This window comes from Halichondria panicea, chromosome 5, assembly GCF_963675165.1.
Source record: "Halichondria panicea chromosome 5, odHalPani1.1, whole genome shotgun sequence".
Classification (NCBI taxonomy): Eukaryota; Metazoa; Porifera; class Demospongiae; order Suberitida; family Halichondriidae; genus Halichondria; species Halichondria panicea.
The window spans coordinates 4504607-4528702 of record NC_087381.1 but is presented as its reverse complement, the minus strand read 5'-3'; the positions used below and the strand labels follow the sequence as shown (position 1 = coordinate 4528702).

General features: G+C 41.5%; 2 protein-coding genes across 2 annotated transcripts; one reads left to right on the top strand and one right to left on the bottom strand.

Annotated features, from left to right (window-relative positions):
- Window positions 1-9: 9 nt before the first annotated feature.
- On the bottom strand, window positions 10-8823 carry LOC135335750 (kinesin-like protein KIF23). The gene is made up of 17 exons (XM_064531292.1): window positions 8681-8823; window positions 8373-8501; window positions 8077-8182; window positions 7176-7416; window positions 6857-7027; window positions 6401-6635; window positions 5995-6177; window positions 4644-4825; window positions 4301-4466; window positions 4071-4176; window positions 3723-3877; window positions 3152-3319; window positions 2748-2993; window positions 925-1164; window positions 495-764; window positions 237-298; window positions 10-119 (listed from the first exon to the last, which is right to left on the bottom strand). The coding sequence occupies exons 1-17, from the start codon at window positions 8789-8791 to the stop codon at window positions 110-112; spliced, it is 2781 nt and encodes a 926-aa protein (XP_064387362.1). The 5' UTR covers window positions 8792-8823; the 3' UTR covers window positions 10-109.
- Window positions 8824-8886: 63 nt separating this feature from the next.
- On the top strand, window positions 8887-22151 carry LOC135335751 (protein-tyrosine kinase 2-beta-like). Its single transcript, XM_064531294.1, has 20 exons — window positions 8887-9110; window positions 14002-14090; window positions 14610-14839; window positions 14982-15048; window positions 15269-15439; window positions 16251-16328; window positions 16652-16842; window positions 17145-17250; window positions 17468-17590; window positions 17698-17773; window positions 18144-18267; window positions 18484-18633; window positions 18821-18919; window positions 18978-19094; window positions 19595-19732; window positions 20040-20115; window positions 20382-20526; window positions 21087-21272; window positions 21491-21603; window positions 21834-22151. The coding sequence occupies exons 1-20, from the start codon at window positions 9104-9106 to the stop codon at window positions 22020-22022; spliced, it is 2475 nt and encodes an 824-aa protein (XP_064387364.1). The 5' UTR covers window positions 8887-9103; the 3' UTR covers window positions 22023-22151.
- The last annotated feature ends 1945 nt before the right edge of the window (window positions 22152-24096 follow it).

Below are 24096 nucleotides of genomic sequence, written 5' to 3'. Positions count from 1 at the left end.
TAACTTAAGTCAAGAGTCAACAGATCAAAAATGTGCAAATGAAATGTGTCAAACAAACACAACAGAAATGTGTCACTGAGTTCTACTTGAAATGTCTTTTCCTTATGAGCTATTTCGGTCTGTATTGTGTGTGTGGGGATGAGAGTATCAACAAATGTCCCAATAATGTATCATAGATGTATGTAACTGTCTGACACTATATAGGCACACTGCATGCATACATGTACTGTACTTACACAGTGACATGAGTGAGGGCAGGTGTTGCTGATCCAGGTCGTCCTTCTATAGCCACTGCACACTGTAGGAACGAAAATTATGTGGTCTTAGCTAACGGGGCAGCTGCTGGGTGAGGATAATAAATGTGCAGCAGGGTCCCCCTCCCCGAAAATGTTCTGCAGGTGCATTTGAAATTTTGTCACATTTTTGGGGGAAGGAGGACACTCCCTCTGCATGAAATATTGTGGATTCTGTACAATGTGCTATGATCAACTCACCCTAGACTCCACGTCAGTCCACTCATTCACACTGCTCTCTGGTGACCCCTCGCTGCTCAGACTGCTAACACTGGACAAGGATACATCACTCTTGACACTAGTACTAGACACTCCCATCTGACCACCCCTCGGTCTGCCCCGTGAGGCAATGCGAGTGGACCGCCGCGTCCTGTCCCTAGTGGATGGTGTTTTGGGACGAGAGTGTTTGAGTACCTCAACGTCAGTGAACTGGACAGAGGTGCCACCTCCCCTAGTGCGGTGGATATCTCCCTGCAGGGGGGAGTGACAGTACAATGAGCAGCGAATTATTTTAGCTAACCAACAAGGTACATGTAATTCTTGTCAATAAATAGAATGATACAGGTTAGGCTTTTTTATTCCAGCATGAACTAGCTCCAAATTATGGGTAGTCTAGAGCACATAACAGTACCTTGAACAGGGCTGTCTGTATGTCTCCTTGAGAGTCCTCCTCTTGATGCTGGAGGCAGTACTTGTCTACTTGTCTAGACTGAAAGTCTTTAGGCCTGGGAGTTGAGACAGTTTTTTTCTTCTTCATCAGTGGCTGCAGTAGGTCCCCACTTCTCACTGTGGTCGTGGGCTTGTGCTCTAAGTAGTTTTCAGAGAAAGAGCGTTTGCGGCCCTTGCCTCGTAATGCCGGCACATTGCCCCTCTAGATAGAGAAAAAGAGCAAAGAAGTACTGTTAAGTATAAAGCACAGAAGCACAAAAGCAAAACAAAATCAAGAGGTGAAATTGGAATCATGCCAAATGTATACTGAACAACATACAACATGTACATTGTTACAGTTACAGTCGGCTTTCATTTAGGATAAACACTTTGAGGATGAAGGATTTTACGTGAAGTAGCGTGCCGCAAAATTGTTGACCGTGCCCACTTTATTGACTATATACCCATTGATTAAATTTATAATAGCTCTAGATAATATTATAGTTACAGTATAGTGATTCTGACTTTGATTCAGAAACTGAATACTCCATCTCTTGTGGCGAGTATTCTGAAATTATTATGTTTTTTTCATGTAATTATAATGACAACGGTCAAGAAAATATAAGTTATAGTTATAACACGGGCACAAGGGATGTATGGAATATATTGCACTGAAGCACGAGGGCGTAAGCCCCGAGGGCTGAGTGCAATATATTCCATGCATCCCGAGTGCACGTGTAATAACTAGTTTATATCCCGAGGGCATAGCAACATAACACTGTCTTAGTAACACAATATAAACTGCACAAAAAGATGACAAAGACAACTCTAGACACAGCTCCATCTCTTCTCTCTCCTAGACGCCAGTATATGCAGCGTATAAGATTGGCATGACAGACGAATGGCTTGACACAAAATTGTTGGAGTTCCAACGCTGAAACCACTGCAAAACAACCCCACCCCACTTCTGGTGCTGCAAAACAGCCCCACCCCTCTACTGCTGCAAAGAAACAGCCCCACCCCATTTACTGCTGCGAAGAAACAGCCACACCCCACTATACTACTCAGTGTAACTGCTGCTCGAACAGCCCCCTCCACTAGCACTATCCTCGGTATATCACAACCAAGCCAAAGAAGCTCGCCTCTACACTGCTGCAAAACAGCTCAAGCCCCCTGCAAAAAGAGCCGCTTCTAGTGCTATGATGAAGCCAGAATTGACCGTGCATCAAGAAGTGGAGGACTAGGTCTAGGATCACAGAATCTTCACAAAATGAGCCTGGGACGATTTTAAAACCTGCATGGTTGCAAAGAAGAAACTCAAGCAGTGCTGAACATTCATGCATGGCTGGACTTACTTTGATACTTATTATTTCTCATGATACAATATTTAATTTAATTATGCCAGAGGGGCGTTTTGTGGTCAGTGCAATATGACTTTTCAGCAGTGCAATATGCTTCATATTGCACTTGGCAACAACATAGCAACGGGATATAATGCTTTATAATATGTGTCTTTAACTGCATGTAGCTAGGAGTGAAGGCTTGCCTCGCTGCTGATCAAATCAATTAGCGAGGACTTCACAGCATGGCCCCTGGATGAGCGGGCGCCACGGATACATTGTATTGTACTTTCTACTTGTACGTACGTACGTACAGTAGTACTACATGTATACTGTATAATATTGGGGTAATAATTATGATGTGATTGTGGGGGGGGGGGGGAAGGGAGGTTCACTCTCTGCTCCCCACTAGATGAAACTCTGACAGTTGTACACTGTACTTTCGCACATTATACGTGACATGTACCTTTCTCTCTGATTTGCTAATGGGTGTGTTAGACTCTTTGAGAGTGGACCTCACAGAGACCAGAGGAGAGTTCTTGATCACTTCTTTGACCTGTCTCAATTGGTCACTCTTGACGGCCAAGTCCTTCTCTTTGTTCTTCATCTGACGAGCTAGTTTCTCAAAACGCTCCCTCTCTTGGCGTACATGGCCTTCCATGGCAACAGTGGCCTTTTGAGTCTTCACAAGCTGCTCCCGCTCAACTACCAGCTGGGGGAGGAGGAAACAAGATAGCAACACTACACACTATGAGAAGGTGCTGGTATCGGAGGTGAAGTGCATGTACGTACATATTAATGTTGCTCCAAGTATGGTCTAACCAAGTACAAAATTAGGGTAAACATTCAGATATGTAAATATTTTCTTACTTCATGCACCAGTTCTTGTTTGTCAACCTCGTACATCTGGGTAGTCTTGGTCAGTTTATGTCTCTGCTGGTTGGCTCTGATCAGTTCTTGTTGCAGCTCTCTCACCTGCCTACTGAGGACAGCCTCATTGGTTGAGGACTGCTCCAAATCGGCAGTCAGCTGGGCATTCTGGAGGGAAGGAGGAGTCAGTATACAGTACTAGAGTACTCAGCATGTGTCTATACATATATAATAATACAGTCTATATATACATGGGATGCATGAAGGTACAGGTACAGGTACACGTATGTACATGCATGTACTGTATGTAGTTTGATACAGTGCAACCCTGAGGAGGTCTGACATGCATGCACGAATCACTACAAGTGCTAGTGCATTGACCTAGATGTTATCATGTAACCGCAATGAGATCAAAGCACTGTACTTGTAATGATTCGTGCACGCATGTCGGAAGTACAGTCTGTACATGTACAAGTACATATACACTCACTCTTGTGCAAGTACAAGTACATGCATAAATATAATTAATACACTCCACTATTTTGTACAAGTACAAGTAATGTACACGTACCTGTTCGTCCTGTGCTGAGATGATGCCCCTGAGCTCCTGGTTATCCTTGATCAGTTTGTCTCGTCCCTTCACCAACGCCCTGTGCTCAACAGCCCCGGCCCTCAACGCTACCACCTCCGCCTCAAGAGTGGCCAGATCAGTTTTGAATGAGGACTCTACTCACAGATGTGTGTGTGTGTGTTTGAGGAGGGTTAATGTAGAAAACGAAACATACATGCACACTACATGTAAACAAACCAGTTAGAATAGACACGCCACAGTACGTACATGTACAAGTGTATAATTATACCAGTACACCGTAATTATATTCATGCAGCTCTGCCACATGTACACTGTAGGTTAACATACGTTTCGTGTGCAGATCTTCGATAAGCTCCAGTCTGATTTTAGACCTCTTCTCTAGAGTGGCCTTGAACTCAGAGAAACTCTCCACTGAGCAGTCTTCCAGCAAATACTACAACATGAGGTGAGGTACTGTCACGTACTGTTGTGCGCATAAGGCCTTATGATAGTACATAGAGAACATTGCTTACACACTGTATGTACTTGATTGAAAACCTGGTATCTAGAACACCCACCTTCTGTATTGAGAGCACCCCCAGAGCCAGGGTATAGGGGTGAGGGGCCACAGCAGGGGGTGTATCACACTCTTCTCCCAGACCATCGGTCATGGAAGCCTCCGTCAGTGCTGCTTTGTACAGCATGTAGGCCCTCTTACGTCCTGGAGCCAGACCAGTGTTTGGTCTATAGGGAGAGAATACATGTACATGTACGCATAGTTCATACTGTTAGCACACTGACTGTACATGTAATAATTGTGGCACGTACAGGTTGTAAAACTTACATAGAGAGTGACGAAGGTAACATAAATGATGTACACACACAATGCACTGTACACATGTCATCCAAATCTTCCCTCACCTGACAGTCTCGGGTCGGTCTACGACGACCTCCTGTGTGACTTCTGCGAACCTCATCACCTGTATGCTCTCGTCGTAGTCCTCTGAGCGGGGGCTGATGCACACCACCATTCGAACCTTGCCCACTCCGTCAAAGTAGTTCCTGAACAAATGGGTCAGTTTAGAGTCTCGATACGGAACGATCTGAGGGAGATAAGAAGTACATGTACACAGTCAGCATTCGTCTACAACGTATTTGTCATAGTAACAACAAAAGAATTGTCTTATTGAAGTGCACTACAATTAATTTTGGTAGAATGCATGTACATGTACCTGCATGTGTGCAATGTATCACATCTGAACTCATGATCACATGCATACAGTACAATGTAAATGTACATATAATTATGCAATAGAAAATGCGCACAGTATACATGTACATCAAGGAATTAAAGCAAATTGCATACAATAACAAAATTAATTAGAGCATGTACTGAAGTGCTAACCCTCGGCTGTTGACAAGATCTACATGTATAAAAACCAGAGGATACAATAGTAAAGAAGCAACAACCTACAATTCATAGAGACCGGTAAGGGATCAATTCAGCTGCAAATACATTTGTATGTACATCGTAATCTGCCACTATTAAAACTAATAACTTGTTGTGTGAAGGCTATCCGAAACGCAGTGCTATATGGCAACCAGGTAAGCAGACTCACATATCACAAACAAAACCAAAACCAAACGACTACTATACCCGTGGCTGCCCTGATAGTGTTTATGCCTCGGTGCGCATGCGCAAGCGAGGTATACGGTAGTGTGTTTGTGTGTCTGTGTAGACTGCTACAGCTGCTAAAGGATGAATCAAGTGCAAGTAAGAGTTTCTATAGGCTTCTAGTCATGTTTACTTGGATTTTAATTCGTGGATTTGCAAAATAATGCTTCGTTCTCGAGTTATGCCTAGTTTGCTTACTTGGAATGCCATCAGCCTTTTCAGAAGAGCACGTAACCAAACTTGTTTACCGAGCGTTGCTACTCTACTTAGTAGTTAGCTCTGCACTAGAACGCTAGCTATTGGTAGCTGCAAGAGTGAGAAGAGAGCTGCAAGGCTCTGCTAATGCAGCCATTAATTTTAGACTTAAACTTTTGGCATCCATCGTTTTTAACAACAATAATGGTCAATCATTACCCACTCTCTGAGTTTTTGCAAAATTAAATTGTTTATCATGTGCATAAAAGCTCTTTATGTTATGTAGCTTTGGCATCTCCACCGAGGCATCAGCACCTGCGGTGCTTTCATTTGTTATAGTATTGCCAACTAGGTCAACAAGAGAGTACACTCTACTATATATACATGTACGTGTACGTGTACCTTGGTGACATTGCTGCTCTGGTTCTCTCTGATTGTCTCCATGCATGTCCGGAGCACCATCAAATCCTTGTTGATGTTTCCAGCCTCTTTAAGTCTATCGCCATGGCTATTAGTACGAGAGGTGCGCTCCGAGCCGGCCAGATCGACCAGAGACAGCTGTGAGAAGACTACCTTGGACTTGTCCTGCAAAGCGGGGAAGCAGGTACATGTGTGTATAATAATTATATACAACAAACATGAAAAAGAGATTATACATGTAGATCATCATCAACGTACAGTAATTGTACAACAGTTTTATTGTGGTCTCTCAATACAAGGGATCTGATTTAAAACTATTTTTTCATACCTTAAGTTGCATGTCACATACACTGTACATACTGTCGTGCACACAACACACCATTCTTACCTGCAGCACATCCTTGCCAGTGTGGTCAAGTGGGGCCTGTACTAGTTTAACGGTGAACACAGAGTGACTGCGACTGCTCTCTTGGTTCAACTGGGTGTGTGCTACTCTACGCATCTTCTGACCGCGATACAGAACTTCAAATGCCTCCTCTGTACTCTTGACCTCCACCTCTGTGGCTCCACTAACATACATGTTGCGGGATGAGTCCTCACGAAGGATTCTAGAGGTGGGGGCACTGTGGGGGATGGTGGCATAGTCAACTCAATTGTACATGCCATGTATAATCAAGCTCAGCTTCAGAGATGGTTAAGCTCATCACAGTGCTAAAGATGGTAAACGTCATGAATGTATAAATGCTTATCTGAGAGGGCTGCCAGTAACCCTGGCTACTTAGACTGTAGTAAGTAAATGTGCATGTACATGCATGATCCTTACACGTATCTTGTACACACAGACCTTGGTTTAATGGCATCCAAGTTCCTATCCTCCAGGAGGTCATAGATGAAATTGTTGTAGATTTCCACATAGGAGATGAAAACAGAGTAGTTGCTGTCCTCATCTACACCTGTCTCTACTTTACGGGGTTCTGGGATCCTGAGCAGGTCCCCATAGTCGGGCATCTCAGATCTGAGGGATGAGGGGAGAAGGATTGAGTGTGACTATCATACAAACAAATGCGTAAGTAAATTTAATGTAGATTTCTCTTTAGGGTAAAAGGAAAGAAAGGGAACACAGACCAGCGCGCGCGCGCGCACACACACACACACACACACACCTCATTCTAGGACTGATCTTCTTGGGCTTGCTCTTTTGAGCCTCTGTGTTAGCCTCTTCTTCAGTGAATAGGTCAAACCCGTTAGTATTGTCAGGGCGAAACACAAACTTGAAAGCTTGGACGTCTGCTATGCTGTTGAAAATGATGTCTAGACTCCTCGGTAGAATACCGGCTTGGTCAGGTTCCCCGTTCATAGTGTACGTCTTGCCAGAGTTGGTTATGCCATAGGCAAATAGTAGCCCTAGGAAGCAAGAAACAAGATTACAGATTACACACAGGGGCCAGTGTACAACACACTACTATATACTGTGTACGACAGTACATACCACACAAGTCATGTACATGTGTATATACGACTTATGTACATGTATATATACGACTTATGTGTCAAACTATCTGCCTATCCTAGGTACAGTACATCTCCAGTAGTCACCCCTGCACTGACTAACTCTAGCAGTCACCCCTGCACTGACTAACTCTAGCAGTCACCCCTGCACTGACTAACTCTAGCAGTCACCACTGCACTGACTAACTCTAGCAGTCACCCCTGCACTGACTAACAAATGCTGTAATGAAGAGGTGGCCAGCTAACATACATGCACATTGACATGCACTTTATAGCTAGATCGAAACATCTCCTATGGACACTTCTGAGACCATTAACCTGGCAATAATTATTATAGAGAGTGACCCAGCTGCATGAGGTGACAACAGTAGACATTCACTGTACTGTATACGTACGTATGATCTAGCTATCAATAAGGTTGCCTGTCAATGACAACAGATACATGCGCAGGTGCATGTACATGTAAATAGTTATTATTCTGCCTCATTTCAGTAATTTTGATCAAGGCCTAAGGTTTGGTGATTCGTTTTTACTCCACTACTTTTACTGGCATACCGTTCTTTCCCTGTAGGAGGTCCTCCACAAGAGGGAAGCCCAGTCTGTCAAAGATATCCGTTTGATCAGTCCCCTCCGTGAACACATGCTTGAACTTGTGAGCGTGCTGAACAAAATATCAAACGTCACTACTGTACATGTATACCGTCCGTACATACATGTATAGTACCTAGATGAACAAGTACTGTATGAAACTTCAAAGGAAACACTATACAGAGCGCATTGATACGGTTAAGAGATCAGGAAGCTTAGCCGTGAAGTATTTCAAGTAAAAGAGTATTGCGAATTAAACTCACAGCATTTCTGTGCCCATTCTTGAAAGCGATAGAGCACTCAGGGGGCGTGACTTTGAGCAGTGTGTCTTCAGGAACCTCCACACACGACTCCAGTTCATCATCTTTTAATGGTCGCACTCGACAGTACACCTATTTAGAGAATGTAGTGTAATATTTATCACAGTAGTGTAGTATGTAACAGTGTACCGTGGTGATCAGTGTTTTAATATTCAACACTCTGTGGTGTGTGTACAGAGCAAGCATTTATAAGCCTGTGGCGATACTAGCTACACACTGTACTGATGAGCTACAGAAGTATAGCAACTGACTTCAACAGGATCCTTTGGTCTTGAAGCTTTAGGTGGCTTGCCCGGCGTTGGACAACCTTTCTTGATAGGTCTTGACCCGTTGGCTGGTGTTTTACCTTTAGAGCTTTTCATCTCTGCAAACTAAGTTCACGATGTTGCTACGCACTTCTTTGAAATTTGTAACTTTTAGCTTTTTTGGCTTGTTTAAATTTATTCTTGCAGAACTGACCAATCAGATCGGAGGAACCTGATAATGATGTGCATTCCGGCAATGTTAATAATTAGAATCTATACGGAAATAAACGGAAATGAGAGCATAAACTAGACTGAACACTGATATCAAGCCAGGTACTACCATAGACGTACTAGACCTAACAAGCAGCGTACAGGACTATACCGGAGAGTGTATCACAACTTTGGCCTTGCTCTAAGTTACCAAAGATCATGTCAGGTGAGTAGATATCAGGTTTCTATGCACTGCTCTAGAAATCACAGTTCCAGCAATGATGATGTAGCTAAACTCAGGTTAGATCTTTAGATGGAGTTTTCTATAATATTTTGGATCATGTTGGAGATACACATGGCATGCACTGGATGTGGAAACACTTCTTAACAATTATTATAGCGATGCCTATTATCTATCCCCTTTTTTACCACGCCTACATTCGATACTGTGTATCCGACTGATGTTTTGTAGATGTCCCCCGGCCCCCTAAGTGTTAATGTTGTCGTATGTGTTTCGTAAGTTTTGGGGTGTGATTATCTGCTCTTTCCCATAGTTATACGCCAGTTTCTGAAATATTGGTTTCTATTTTTCTCTAGTATTGTAAGCAGAGCTTGTTAGTCGGAAAGGGATCAGAATCTATTTTCAATGAAAACACAGGAAATGTATAGTTTTAATGGCATGGTACATGTACGTACATGTATCCTATTACTGCAGTATGTAACTAGTTCAAATTACTCACTGTACCGTATGCATTGCCTACTTGAGTTTGTGTCAATTGTCTAGCCAGCTGTGCCCGAGCTTGTTACTATCCATTTTGAAGTTTCATGCATGTACTATTCATTACCTGAATAAAGTATGCTCTAAATTTTTCTATGCATGTGAGCCAAAGCATTTATTTCCGTTTGGCAGAGTAGTAGTTGTAAGATCATGTGCATCCTTTGTTTGATGTGGCTTTTTATGGTGTGTCAATTTGTATTGATTGTAGCCATAAACTATAATTCGGGCATTGTTATGAATGTATTGGTATGTGGTTTGTCAAGTAATCAAAGATTGTGCTAAATACGTTAGTGAACCTTTATATAATTAATTGCTGCTTTATTGTTCTTGTAACATGAGCAGGATAAATAATTATTTGTTACCCTACTACTAAACGAATTGTTGCAACCCTCTTGAAGTTTCTACATGTGTACAGTAATTTATAGACTGTATGCAATCAAATAAATGTAGTGTTGTTCTTCTCGAATAGAAGGTGTGTATTCATGTTCCCATTGTGTCTTAAGTGCACACTGCACAACATTTCCTAATAAAATTATGATGAGACTACTAGGCGTGTCTAGGTATTGCATTCATCAGCAACAGTATGTGTGCAGTGTGAACAAATTTGTCTTTTTGGAACTGTGACAATTGAGAGTATTGCAATAATTGTAGTGACAGTAATGGGTATAGTCTCAATTGATAGAGAGGTGATACAGTGGTCTCACTAGAGAGATGGTGTCTTCAGGGCGGTCAATGATGTAAGCTGAGTGAGAGAAGTAATCCTTAGATGCAGGCTGTGTGTGTACACAGAGGGATTGTACACAGAAGGATGCAAGGAATTTGTGCACACTCACTCTAACCATAAATAGAGTAGAAGAGGGATTGGAAACGGAAGTACCCTCGAAGTACCATCCATGTATCTCCGTGGTTTTAATCGAGGCTTACTTTTTAACACAAGGGCTAAACATGAATAATTCATGAGAATTGTTTTGCTCTCTGTAAGAAGTCCACGAGCAGTTCTGCTGCTAAACATCAACTTTCTCTAATACTTGAGGCCATTTGGGACACAGGACACTATTTAGTTACAAAGCCTTAGCTATATCAAAGGTACTATAGGAACACAAGCATAAAAAAGCGCTCTGTGTACCTCTAGCTACTTCACGACAATCGAGATTATAAGTTTCCAATTGATACCTACTATCAGGGGGCATGTGATTCAGTAATGGGGGTAGCTCTGAGATGTATGCTTTGGACACAATAAGTTTCCCGGGCTTTTGCAGGAGTTATAAGGAGATACACGGATGGTCCCAGAGCCACTACGTAGACTTCATTGTAAAACATCACGTGAATCACTTCCGTTTCCAATCCCTCTTCTATGCTCTAACCACCTCATGAATAGTACATGCCATCTCTTTTGTAGTAACCACTTCAGAGCTACTTCTTTTGTGGACTACAGTCACTATAATTATACATAGATACTCAATCTTGTTATAGTAATCATTTGTGTTTCTCGCTTTGTTGAAAAGAAGTGTCCGAAATACTATTGCAAGTAACATAGACAAATCATTGTGTATCGATCTATACATAATTATTGCTTTGATGGTTGTTTTGATATTTGGTATTGTACCAGTTTCAGTTTTATGATGTGCCTTGCCGTGTTAATCATGGCAATAGTGACTCTTAAAAGAAGCTTTTAAACGTCGAAGTATAATATTATTGTCTGAGCAGGAAAATTTTTATGAATTAATCAGCTTCACATACATGCAGTATGTATGTGTGCGTGAGATGTATCTTTTGTTGAAGTTTTAACGTACAGAATTAATGTGGCCCTTCCTATGAGTATCAGTAATCCATGTACATGTATTAATTGTGTGGATCGAGTATTTAACATGCATTATTAGAGTATGTCTATATCCATTAATTTATTTACGTAGTTGTGCCACTGTAAACAATGGTGTTTGTATTACTGTAAGATTATTAGTACTTGCACAAATTATTTCCTTACTTAAGAGAGTTCAATCATTTTTTTTACTTAATGGGCAATTACTCAATACATTTCAATGGTGTGCGTGTTTCCTAGCAACTGAAGTACAAGACCTAAGCTAACAGGGAAGAGTATAGCGTCAGCAGAGTGTGGCAATGGGTCAGAATAATTATAGTCTATACTCTCAGACATGGGGGCCCTCTGTGTGGAATTTAGTAATGCTCATTTCTTGTGTCTGTTATGATTGGCTTGAAATTTGAGCACAGATGCAAGTATGTCATCTATCGTAAAGCAAGTCTCTCAAGTGACTTTGAACACCCCGGCCTCCACCATTTCTTTTTTGAGTTTTAAAATAATGTACATGGATGTACATGTAGCTATAGAAAAAAAACCGACTAGATTTGGGAAAACTTCACTGTTGACTATCAGGAATTGTCTCTTAATCTAAACACACCACCCCATAATTTTCAATATCAAAAAATTAATGTATACCCAATTAAAAATTCATTTAACCGTAGTTAGCTAGAAATATGTGCGAGCATAAAATTATGCGTTTCATGCGATTTTTTATTTATTATTTCCTCAATTAACCGCCACAATTTCATTGGAGCTTGTACAGGGTTAAATTGTGCTGTGCAAATTTATGCTACATGGTAACATTATAATTAACACATACAAAACTGATTTCTAACCAGTGTGGTGACTGTTTGTGTGTTTGCATGTTGTCATAGTAACAGGGCTGTGGCTGGGTTCCTCCCACTCATTTAGTGCTAAACAAAGCCACACGCTTGGCAACAATGACACGACATGTGTTCGTGGTGTGTGTGTGCTATGTTGTGGTGTACATGCATCTACTATTATAACTTTTGCTGACAGTGGTTGATATTTAATACATGCACCTTGGTGTCATATATTTATTACATGCGTATACTATACACATAATTATGTACAAGATGGTTTTATGGGTGCACTGTGAAATTGTTTAACAATGTAATTCAAATCTACATGTACGTACGTAATTGCAACTACATGTAGTTGTTTTGCCAAAAAGTATTAATTGCAACAGAATGTGGTACGATGAATTTATAAGCTTCTTCCTCAATTTTGAGAACGTATTACAGTTTAATAGTTCTTGTTCAGTCTTTCTGAGAACACAGGTGTCTAAGTACAGTAGCGGTCAAAATAAAGTACCCGTTCCGTTTACGTAGTACGTCCGTAGTACGTCCGTAGTACGTTCAAAGCGTTTCCGTTTTGACACCGTATCAAAACCGTTGAATTTACCGTACCGTTGCTAATTACCGTTGCACGTTGCAAGTACGTTTGCCGAAAAGTTTTAGAAAACGAACAAAGAGCTAGTCATCTCGAGTATTGTAGCTAGTCTAGCTACTTAGCTATGCTATGGCTATGTCTACATTGTAGCTGTAAGTCTAGCTCTAGATCTACAACAAAGACATAAAACGCACCATTCACAAGTTCTTTAACCTTCTCATCAAAAAGGATGTCTGCAGTCTCTATAGAGTCCTATCTCTGTTCTACAAGGTTAGAAAACGCTAGCTAGCTAGCTATAATATCTAACAGCTAACTGCTGCAAAAAATCTAGCTAGCTAGCTGCGTGCAGAGCTGCATGGGTGTGGCCGAAAGAAAAATTTAACAACGGTTGATTAGAAAAAAAACGCAACGGTACATAGCGTATCTTGAGCGTATTTTTAGCGTTTATTTTGCAACGTACCAGCGTACTACGGACGCACTACGTAAACGGTACAGGTACTTTATTTTGACCGCTACTGTACTAGGGTAAAAGTCCACACACAAAAAACCACACTTTCTTCTAATGGACTTGTGTGTACATTTGCGTATATATATATATACGTGTATAAATTATAAACACTATCCCTGCATGCATATGTACATTTGTACGTGTATTAGGTAACTAGCTGTTTTGTAGACCATGTACTCTGTACACTACATGTACAATATAATCAATATCCGTGTCTCTAGAAAAGTGAATACGATAGACGCACATTTTTGTACTGTAGCCATAATGATGTTACAATGATTACAACTCCTGGTAATACTAACATGATTAGTCGTAATGGCCTGTGGCATTGTTCACATTCCCGTTACACAATGTGCCAATGATGAGCTTGCATGTTCATACAGTAGGAATTGAGTGTGACTAATTCGCTTGTTCTGCCTGTAAAGCCCATATTTGAAGTCTGACAGCGTGTGAAGTCTGACAGCATGTGTTGTTTATATTGTGTACTAAATGTTTCTGTTCACTCGATCCAAATTAACATACATGTGTGTGTGTCTTTTGTCTTTGGTGAGAGTATTATGAATACAGAAATTACTCTGACTTTTTCTCTGGTTCTATAGCAACCTTAGACGGCAAGGTGGTACTGAAAGAGGGTTGGCTGATCCTCTTCAAAGGCAAGAAGACGGGCCTCTTCAGCACCAAACTGGCAGTGAGTCCAACTCAATACTGTACGTCTCTCTATGATGCTTTACAAATCTCTGGAGGTCCTTCTATTTATTGTAGCTAGACCATACACTGTAAACAAATAGCCCTTAGAATGGTTGCTATTTACGACAACTGTTGTGTTTACTTAATTGTTTTGATTGCACTACCCCCTGACGTATAATGGGCTCCATGGTGTGTCTACTGTTGGATGGGGAGTATGCTTGTTTACTGTATTCACATGCACCCACTTCCTGTGCTGAGTTTCCCTCTAGTTGTTTGTATGTGCATATAAGCACATGAATACACACATGCATATAAAGCCTGAATTACTGTGGCTTCGATATCAATTAAAGCCTCGATCGATCCACAAGGTAATGTACATGTACATGTAGGTCTCGACCCATTGGCTCAATTTGAAACAATAAAGCAATGAGCCCCATACAACAAATTAAGCCTCCTGTACATTGTACGTGTATTTATGCCCACATGCATGCACTCACACCGTACACACACACACACACAGCCGGATAAAGAACTTGGTAGAGGGTGGGCTGTCCTTCATCAGTCATCAGCCAAACCGGCCATCTCTTTTTACCAGGACAACAGGAAGGAGACAAAAGTATTGAAGAAAGACAAAATTGAAGTACACGTAATTAGAGAGGTTGCCAAGGTGATCGACCACCCTAAACACCCGTATGCTATCAGTCTAAAGTGCAAAGGCAGCAAGCGGCTATTGCTACACTGTGACAAAGAGTAAGATTGATTTTTGCACACCGGCATGTAACTACTGTAGTGTACAATTATTATAGCTGCCAGGTATACACATGTACTAGCTGGTATCGAGACTGACACTTTATGTACATGTACCTGTGTTATCAACTCCACGGTATTGTAGTGTTGATGTGACCACCTGGCTGAAGGTGCTCTGTGAGCTACTCAGCATACAATACAAGAGAGAAAAGGTACACTCTAATTTGCTGTATATGCATGCATGCATAATAACATACATTCCTGTACCTTAATTGTACATAATTCCACATTGTGCATAATAATTATGTATAATTATATATGTACGTGTAATAAATGTACATGCAATAAATTTGGTTAGTATATTGTTAAATAAACGTCTGTACTACATGTGATTAGTTCCTGACTACATGTATATGCCCTCCCACGTGTCAGGTGATTTGGGAATACTACGATGGTGGACTATGGAATGCACTCCCAGACGGTGACTCATTCAGAATTGAGGCGCACTACTCAGAGAGTGATAACTCGTTCTACCTGGGTGAAGCTCAGATGGCCTTCCACTATAACCTTAACAACATGACACGATCACACCCACGCACAAAAGTAAGTAATATTGTCTATAGATAGCCGGTTGTTTCATATCGTAATAGAAGAGTCTTGTTTTGAAACACGTAGCGGTCCTTATTCGAACAGTTGCATGTACATAAAAATATATATAAATAATATACAGTTTGTAACTGTAGGTACTTAAATACGAGGGGTACTTTAATATTACTGTCACGGCTGCATTGAGGGGGGGGGGCGATTGTACTGCTATAATTCTGATGACTTCGCCCCTCCTACATTTTTAAATTGCCCAATTCGCCCCCCCCCTGATCCAAAATCCTGGATGCAGTCCTGACTGTGCACCGTCATCATGTGTAGTAAACTTGAAAGTGGTAGTGTAAAATAATTAGACGTGAACGTAGGGCTCTGCTTCTGGTACATGTACAAACTTCAAAGTTATCATTGAACTCTACACGTGCCGTGGCGTATTATGAGTGGAAATAATGTATTTGGTATTTGTGTACACAGTTAGACAGTGTGTTTATATAGCTGCACACCGTTGTTTGTGGGGGACGGTTGTTTGTGGGGATTGACTGTGTCAACATGATTACATTGTACATATTATATAAATTAATATCGAGACCAATAGTTTTGAGCACTGGTGTACTGTACATGTACATGCATGTATTGTACTATATTATGTAATGTATATACATGTACGTACATTTCTATATAATTATGTACAATAAAGCTTACCGTGGTGTGTGTGTTTAAGTTATGTACGCATGCGCAGTCTATGACTTCTTATAATTATACAATACATGTAGTCAATGGTTTGACTGGTTGTCATCTTTGCCCCCCTTTTCAGGTGACCCATCGTATAAAGAGGACTGTGTTTATTGAGGATAGGCCCGAGGTCACTCACAGCAAGATGATGGACCTACCAGTGAGTTTCTGCAGTATGTGTTTGGAAGATACGAAAACATTACGTTGAGTGTTTTACAACAATCTACTTTCAGTATACATTGCTGTATTATAAACAATGTTACAATGTATCACTGCAGCTATAATTATATGACAGTAGTACAGACATGCATGTACAATCCAGTTGCAGGTGGTGTACGTGTATTATCATATAATATAATTTAAGCTTGTAATACCAGTTCCTCTGTATACATGTCCATGTAATTGTATTAAACTTAAACACACACACGCACACGCACACGCACACACACACACACACACACACACACACACACACACACACAGGCTTTCTGGGAGTGGGGCAATGTTGACAAGGATCTTTGGCATCCATTTGAGAGGGAAACCAACATCCAGATAGAGGACATGTACGATAGTGGCTCCCAGTGGGCGGAGCTTACTCTTTGTCTTCCCTCCCCCATGCCCTTCTTGTTGGACCTGCACGATATGAAACTAGTCAATTTTAGAACAGCCGCAAGGTGGGTGTGTGTGGAGAGGAGGGGGAGAGTTCCCTAATGAGCATTTTGTGTACAGAATAAGACTTCAATTGCTGCCCAAAATGGTGTCCATTATAGAAGGGGTTTACATGTGTATACATGCAGTATGTTACTCTAGTTTGCTTGTACATTTCAAGGTACATGTACTGCATGTACAGTGTATATCATATAACATGTATTTCACAGTTGTGTTCTGTGCTCTTACAAAATTAATTTTTACGTGGCTGTAGTTCATGTTTGTACACTGTATTCAATTTTACTGTCTTTCATTCCTCCCTGCACAGATATGGCCTGAGGCGTATCGACAACAGTGCGAACATGACACAGGTGAGTACGTGTCCTGAACCACGCTCTCCATCACCAGACGAATTCGACGATGCTCCTCACCAGGTCAGAAAAGTACAGTATGTTTACATGCACATACAATGTGTACAGTACAGTGTCCGAATAAGGGAACTTCAGAGCAACCAGTCCCTCATCTTCTCATACTATATTAGCTGTGCTTTACCTGAGGCAAGGTCTTAATGAAAAGTGGGATCTAAATGGTTATTTTATTTTCACCATGCACCCACGCACACTCAACATCACACGCCACACATCCTCACAGCCGGGTCTGCTCTCTCCGATGTCGCCGTTGTTTAAGCCGATCCAGGACTGTCTCCGCCACCTGCAGGTCCCACGCAAGAACCTCGACCACAAACAGATGATCGGAGAAGGAGCATTCGGAGATGTACGTACAATGTGTCTAATCTAGCTTTATGAGTCGATATAATAGTTAGGGTATACCGTATTACACACTGTAGCACACAACTATGTATACACGTGTATTACCTACAGGTATTCCTAGCGGAGGCGACTGGACTGCCAGGCCATGGGAACAAGACAATGGAGGTAGCCGTCAAACAGCTCAGACGTGAGTGTGGGTTTGTCATGCTATGGCTAGTAGAAACCTTTGAAAAATTAATAGAGCTGCATGGTCTTAGCCTGTAAAACAGGATTTGCATTTAGTGCCCTGATTTCAACGTGACATTCTGTAGTTCTGAGTGTGCTCTTGCTATTGCATGTGGTGTACGTGTAAAAATATATAGCGGTGATAAATGTACATTCAACAGACTGGTTATCTCGAGGGGTTTATACTGTAGAATCTCTTTGCACACTGGTGAAGCATATACATGTAGACTGTACATATAGACTGTACATGTATGTACATGTATGTGCCTCGTAAGTACATGGTACATGTACCACACTCACTCACTCACACACACACACACACACACACGTAGTGAGTGATTTCATAGCTCGCCACGGTCATCACAGTCAACAGATGGAGGACTTCTTGAGAGAGGCAAAGGAGATGTCCAAAGTGGATCATCCCAGAATTGTCAAACTCATCGCTGTGTGCACATTGTGAGTTAGTATCAATTATAGTGTGAACATTGAGGACAGTACCACTATGTGGGTCTTACATGTAAAAGAGAGGTGATCTCTTTACGAAGGTCACTATAGTGTGGCCATTGTAGGAACAGTATACCCACAAAGTATTTCCTTAGCATCGTTCCTATGCAGGCCCATTCCGCTCCTTATTGACGTTCATAGTCTATACCTATTTTCCCTTAATTGCAGGGACTACCCCTTGCTGCTGGTAGAGGAGTACATGAGCCATGGTGACCTACTGGGCGTGCTCAAAGACTCTCGTCCATTCATGCCTCTCCTGACACAGCTGGACATTGCCTACCAGGTGGCTGATGCTATGGACTATCTCGCCAACGTACTGTAAGTTTGTGTGGGAATAGGGCCGTACATGTACTTCACCCTCTGTATAAAGACTGTTGTTTTAACAAATGAACTGGCACCAGATGTGAAAACATGTTGATCATGCCTAGCTTACTAACCCCTTTTTATCACACGCAGTAACTACAATTCACATGTGGTTACAGTTGCTCATAAATGTATACTGCAGTAACTGTGTCCATCGTGACCTAGCTGCTCGCAACATTATGGTGAGGGAGGATGAGAACAAGAACCTTCTGACAAAGGTCGCAGACTTTGGACTCTCAAGGTCAGTTGTACAGTGCCACTATTATTATGCTTTTAATAATGAGCCCATGTTTCTGTAGACATCTCTATTCGGACATGTACAAGACCCAAGGATCCAAACCACGTCCACTTCCGGCCAAGTGGATGGCACTGGAGAGTCTCATGTACTTTATATTCACGACCAAGTCTGATGTGTGGTAAGTAGTTCTTACTCTGACCACCCTTTACCGCAGTTGCAACCTTGTTTTATTGTTTTGTGCACTGCTATATACTGGCTATATACTGTAACAACGTGTTTACCGTATTACTAGAATGTTTTGCGAGCATCAAACATTTGCGAACTTTGCGATGGTCGATCAATTCGCAACAATAAATCCGCAAATATTAAGTAAATACACACGATCCTTGCCAGAACGCAATAGTTAGATCGCAAAGGGTCAAATTTTCTGCTGATTTGGCTCATTCGCAAAGGTTTTTCACCTGCTAGTAATACATGTACGGTATTTACTGCAGTATAAGTGCTCAGTATTCGAATGACATCAGCGATCCTTGACTGATCGCAAAATGTCTAATTTTCTGCTGATTTAATTGGCTTATTTGCAAAATATTGTAGTATATAGTTATACATACAATGACTGCTACACACACCCACTGCACATAAGCCCCGGCCTCCCCCTCACACACACACTCATCACAGGAGCTATGGTGTGCTGGTCTGGGAGATTATGTCACTGGGACGTTCTCCATACCCGGGTGTCGAGAACAGGGAATTGCTGGAACAGATCGAGGAGAGGGGCCTTAAACTGTCCAGACCAAAGCCTTGTCCCGGACGAGTGTAAGTGTGTGTGTGTGTGTGTAAAGCCCCTTGTTCCATGCGTGGTCTGCAGTAATGAAGAGTATACATTGTACACATGTAGCAACAATGGACACGAATATTAATGCAATTAATAACATTATTAGTTAATGATAATTATATAATTAATTATAATATTATTTTTATTAGTTAATTAATTAAACTGGTCTTTTGCCAAAGAGAACGAATAATATCCACACATGAATACTGTCTATATATAACGTACGTACATGTACTGTCCCTTCTCTCTATAGCTACTGTATCTCATAATTGTGTGTATTCACTGTAGCTATGAGATGGTTTTGGACTGTACCCAACACCAACCTGAGGAGAGACCAACTTTCTCTCAACTCAGAGATCAAATGGTGAGCTTCTTTGAACAGCAGTAGTCTAGGTATCCAGTCCCAAACTAACAGTTTGTTGTAACCCCTTAACAAAAGCCACCTCTGCCACAAATATATTTCCCCAAAGTTGTAATGTACATATTCATGTGTAAAAGAGTTCTCCTGTACAGTGGTTGGAATTCAGAGCATTTCCGTTTCAAAATAATAAATACAGCATGTACATTGTATCTAGGGGTACACTACACAGCAATTTTAACACACACACACACACACCACCTTTTTTGCAGGAGGATTTGGTTCGACAGGTGAAAGAAGGCACTCTGGTATGTGATGACAGGAACAGTGTCATCAGTTCATCTCCAACGACCAATCAGACATCAAACACTACTCAACAAGACAAGGAGCAGAAGTCATCAGGTCAACAAGAGAATGGTTAGTACATGTGCTGTACACCTTCATACATGTACATGTGTGTGTTATGTGTTGTGAATCTCCGATTAATGACCTTCCAAGAAAGGCCCCTCCGTATTTGATAGATCTCTTTGCAAAAACAGCTATAGTGCTTTAATTATTTCCAAATCTAGTTTCTTTCGTAACCATGTACAAAACTTTTGAAGTCGAATGTCAGAGGTTCCATTCATTGTACGTAACTCGTTTGCTAGAAATTGTAGCTTGTTATTATACCATGTTGATGTACACGTATAGATAGATATCGTAGTGCTAGAAATTAATGTGTGATACAAATGTAACTATAATGCTATTATTTTATGCCAGCGGCTATCGTATCGTATCGTATCGTATTGTATCGCACAATTAGTTCAAGGCCTGTACAATCGTGGCGTTTAATCGAGGAAATAAGTTAATCGCATAAAGCATAATGTTTTTGGAGCTTTAAAATTGGCCAAAACTATTTTTTCTAGCACTATGGTAGTCAAAGAACTCTACAATTATACATGATTTGTTTTACACTATGATTTCCACATCTTTGACAGAGTGTCTGTTACAAGTCACCGAGCCGGCCTCTTCGAACGCAGAGGAAAACCCCTCACCTTCTCAGAGCAGTCCTAGTGCTTCACCCTCGCACCGCACACCTCCAAAAGTCAGTCCCAAGTTTCCACGGAAAAGTTTGGTGGGTAGCTCCCCTGCCAGTCCAAGGAGAGAGCTCACTAGTAGCACTGGTGAGAAGAACATTCCGAGCATGTATTGTATTTGTATGGCCATGCATGCATACATCTACTGTGCTCTCATCAACTTACATAATTATGCTGTAGCTGTCTGTTTTAGATCGAGAAAGTGTTTTACTACAACATACTTGTACCTGGAGTGTATATGTACATGTACATGTACATGCATGTCTACTACTGTAACAATGTTTCGTGCCCACCACATTGCTTAGGTTCAAGCCACTCTGCCGTGGCCCACGATGTTGTTACTGAGCATGCCCAGACCGAAGCAGCTGCTGCAACCCCCCCTGCAAGGGCCGTGAAGGATACCTTCAACTCACAAGATGTAAGTGTATTATAATTATGTCTGTTGTTTGCTATGAATGTGGAAAACTTGGATAGCAATGGAGTTTACAATCACGTGCATGTATAATTTATTTTTAAGCATAATGTACTCGGTTCTGCATGGTGGTCTGTGAGAGGGCTCAATATAAAACAAGCTGCATTCAGTATAAACATGTTGCTGTAACTAATTTAACCATCTCTTATTCATCGTCTCATTTCTTGTCCCCTCAGGAGGATCTGCAAGAGAAGGCTGGTCCTTTGGGTCACATTTACTACCTCCTGGATCCCATCAATGATCCCATCCACTCTGTACCCACCCCACAAAAGACAAAGCCCCCCCTCCCGAATAACCTCCCCCCCACAAGCCCTCACAGGGCAAACAGTTTAATTTGCTCTGAACATCCACGGGTAGATAGTTAGCCATAGCTTATAATCACGTCCTAGTTTGCTCACTCAGTGTATTACACTGCACATTAATTTTCTTATGCTACTGTGTGTAAATCGTCAATTGAATTTAGTCCAATTTCTCATCAGAATTAAGTCACAGAATGACTGTTCAATTATTACCGTATATAATGCATTATGCTGGCATGATGTATGTGTACCATATGTCATTGCATGTGTAGTATGCAGTAAGATCATCAATTAAAACGCCCGACCCATGGCCATATGCAATCAATTATAATTATACGTGTAAAACTGAGTTCACCCTCGCACGCCTTTATATATGCACACAACAAAAATCGGTTGAGCTATCACACGTACTGCAGACAATTTAAACCAGCTTAAGAGAATAGATCCATGCATGCAGGATTTTAACCTTTAAATTGACATTTTACATTAATTGTTTCTTTCGCAGGCCATGCATGCAGGAGGATCACTAGATCTACATCAAATCTATTGCGGTAGAATAATTCCATTTTTGATTATAATTATGACGAAATCTACAAAAATTTCCACCATATACAAAAATAACCCGCTATACGTACGGCAGAGGCATACCTGCGCACACACAAAAACAGACCCTCCAGAAAATCATATCTGTGCACACAAAACAGACCCTCCAGAAACAATACCAAAATCATAACCTCCAAATCGTTACACTACCACCCCCTAGTCTTGCAAACCATGCCCCTTCACAGGAGGAAGGAGTTATTCTCTGTGCCAGTGTTGGCGCTACCAATCATTTCTGAAACGTCATTGTCCACCCACTCATATCTTAAAACCACATGTACACTCACATATTGGCGTGTTGATAGCTAAATTCCATAGGTAAAATTCCACTGGGACAACTCTAGACTCTTCCTTCCGTTAAGGGGCGTGGCTTACAAGACTAGGAGGGGGGGTGGTGCGACGTTTGGAGGGTACAATTTTTTGTGCTCGCAAGGTTATGATTTTGTGCACAGGTACATCTCATGATCTTCTCGAGGGTCTGTTTTCATGTGTGCATGGGTATGATTTTCTGGAGGGTACGTTTTTGTAGACTCGCAAGCCGTCACTGTTCGCGTGCAACAGTGACGGCTTGCGAGTTTAACGTTTTTGTGGGGGGTATAATTCTGTAACTTCAAATTCAATGTCCTTTTTGCAGTTTCGGGTAGAATTTTCTGGTGGGTATTATTGTCACTGATAACTATAAGCAGTACCCAGAAGAGGGAGGACACGATTAACCTTAGCTCTAATTAGCTAATTATCATGACCTTTTAATTACATTCTTTGAACGATTCATCTTTTCTTTCTTTATAACCTCTACATATTGCCATTATTGGGCATGGGACATGACGTGACACACAGAACAGTACTGTTATGAGTGACAGGCAATTCTTGCAGGCACAGAGCAAACCATACAAATAAAGGGGTGCTAGAAGCTGAGACTGTTAGTGTCATTGATGTTCTTCATGTTGGAGACACTCTGAACTAAACAATTCCATGTTGCAGCTTTATCACAGAGACAGGAGTGCCTGGGGTGCTTCTCACAGGGATCTTGGAGAAGGATCTAGGAGTGCCTGGGGTGCTCCTCATAGGATCTTGTCTCCAGGATCATGTCAAGAGTGCTTCTCACAGAGACAAGATCAGAGTGCCTGGGATGTAGTTGGGCGGAGCCCGACCGTCCCTGACAGGAGGTACGTAGGGTTTCAAGCCTATGTCAGGATTTGTCTTTGCTGCAACTATGTTGCAAGCCCAATCAGATTGCAGCATTTCTACTGTGGTCTGTGTCACATCCGGTTGCGCAACCTCAAGCAAGGTAAAATTGGTTAACACCCACTTCAGAATAATAATATTCATAGAATAAAATGATTATTCATAGCTGCTTATCAGCGTGTTACATAATTCAGCAAGACAAATCCTGACATAGGCTTGAAACCCGACCTACTGTCAGGGACGGTCGGGCTCCGCCCAACTACCTGGGATGCTTCTCACAGGTCTTAGAGATAGGAGTACTTGAGGTGCTTCTTATAGGGGTCCTATTACCTTCAGGTCCTGACAACTTGGCCAT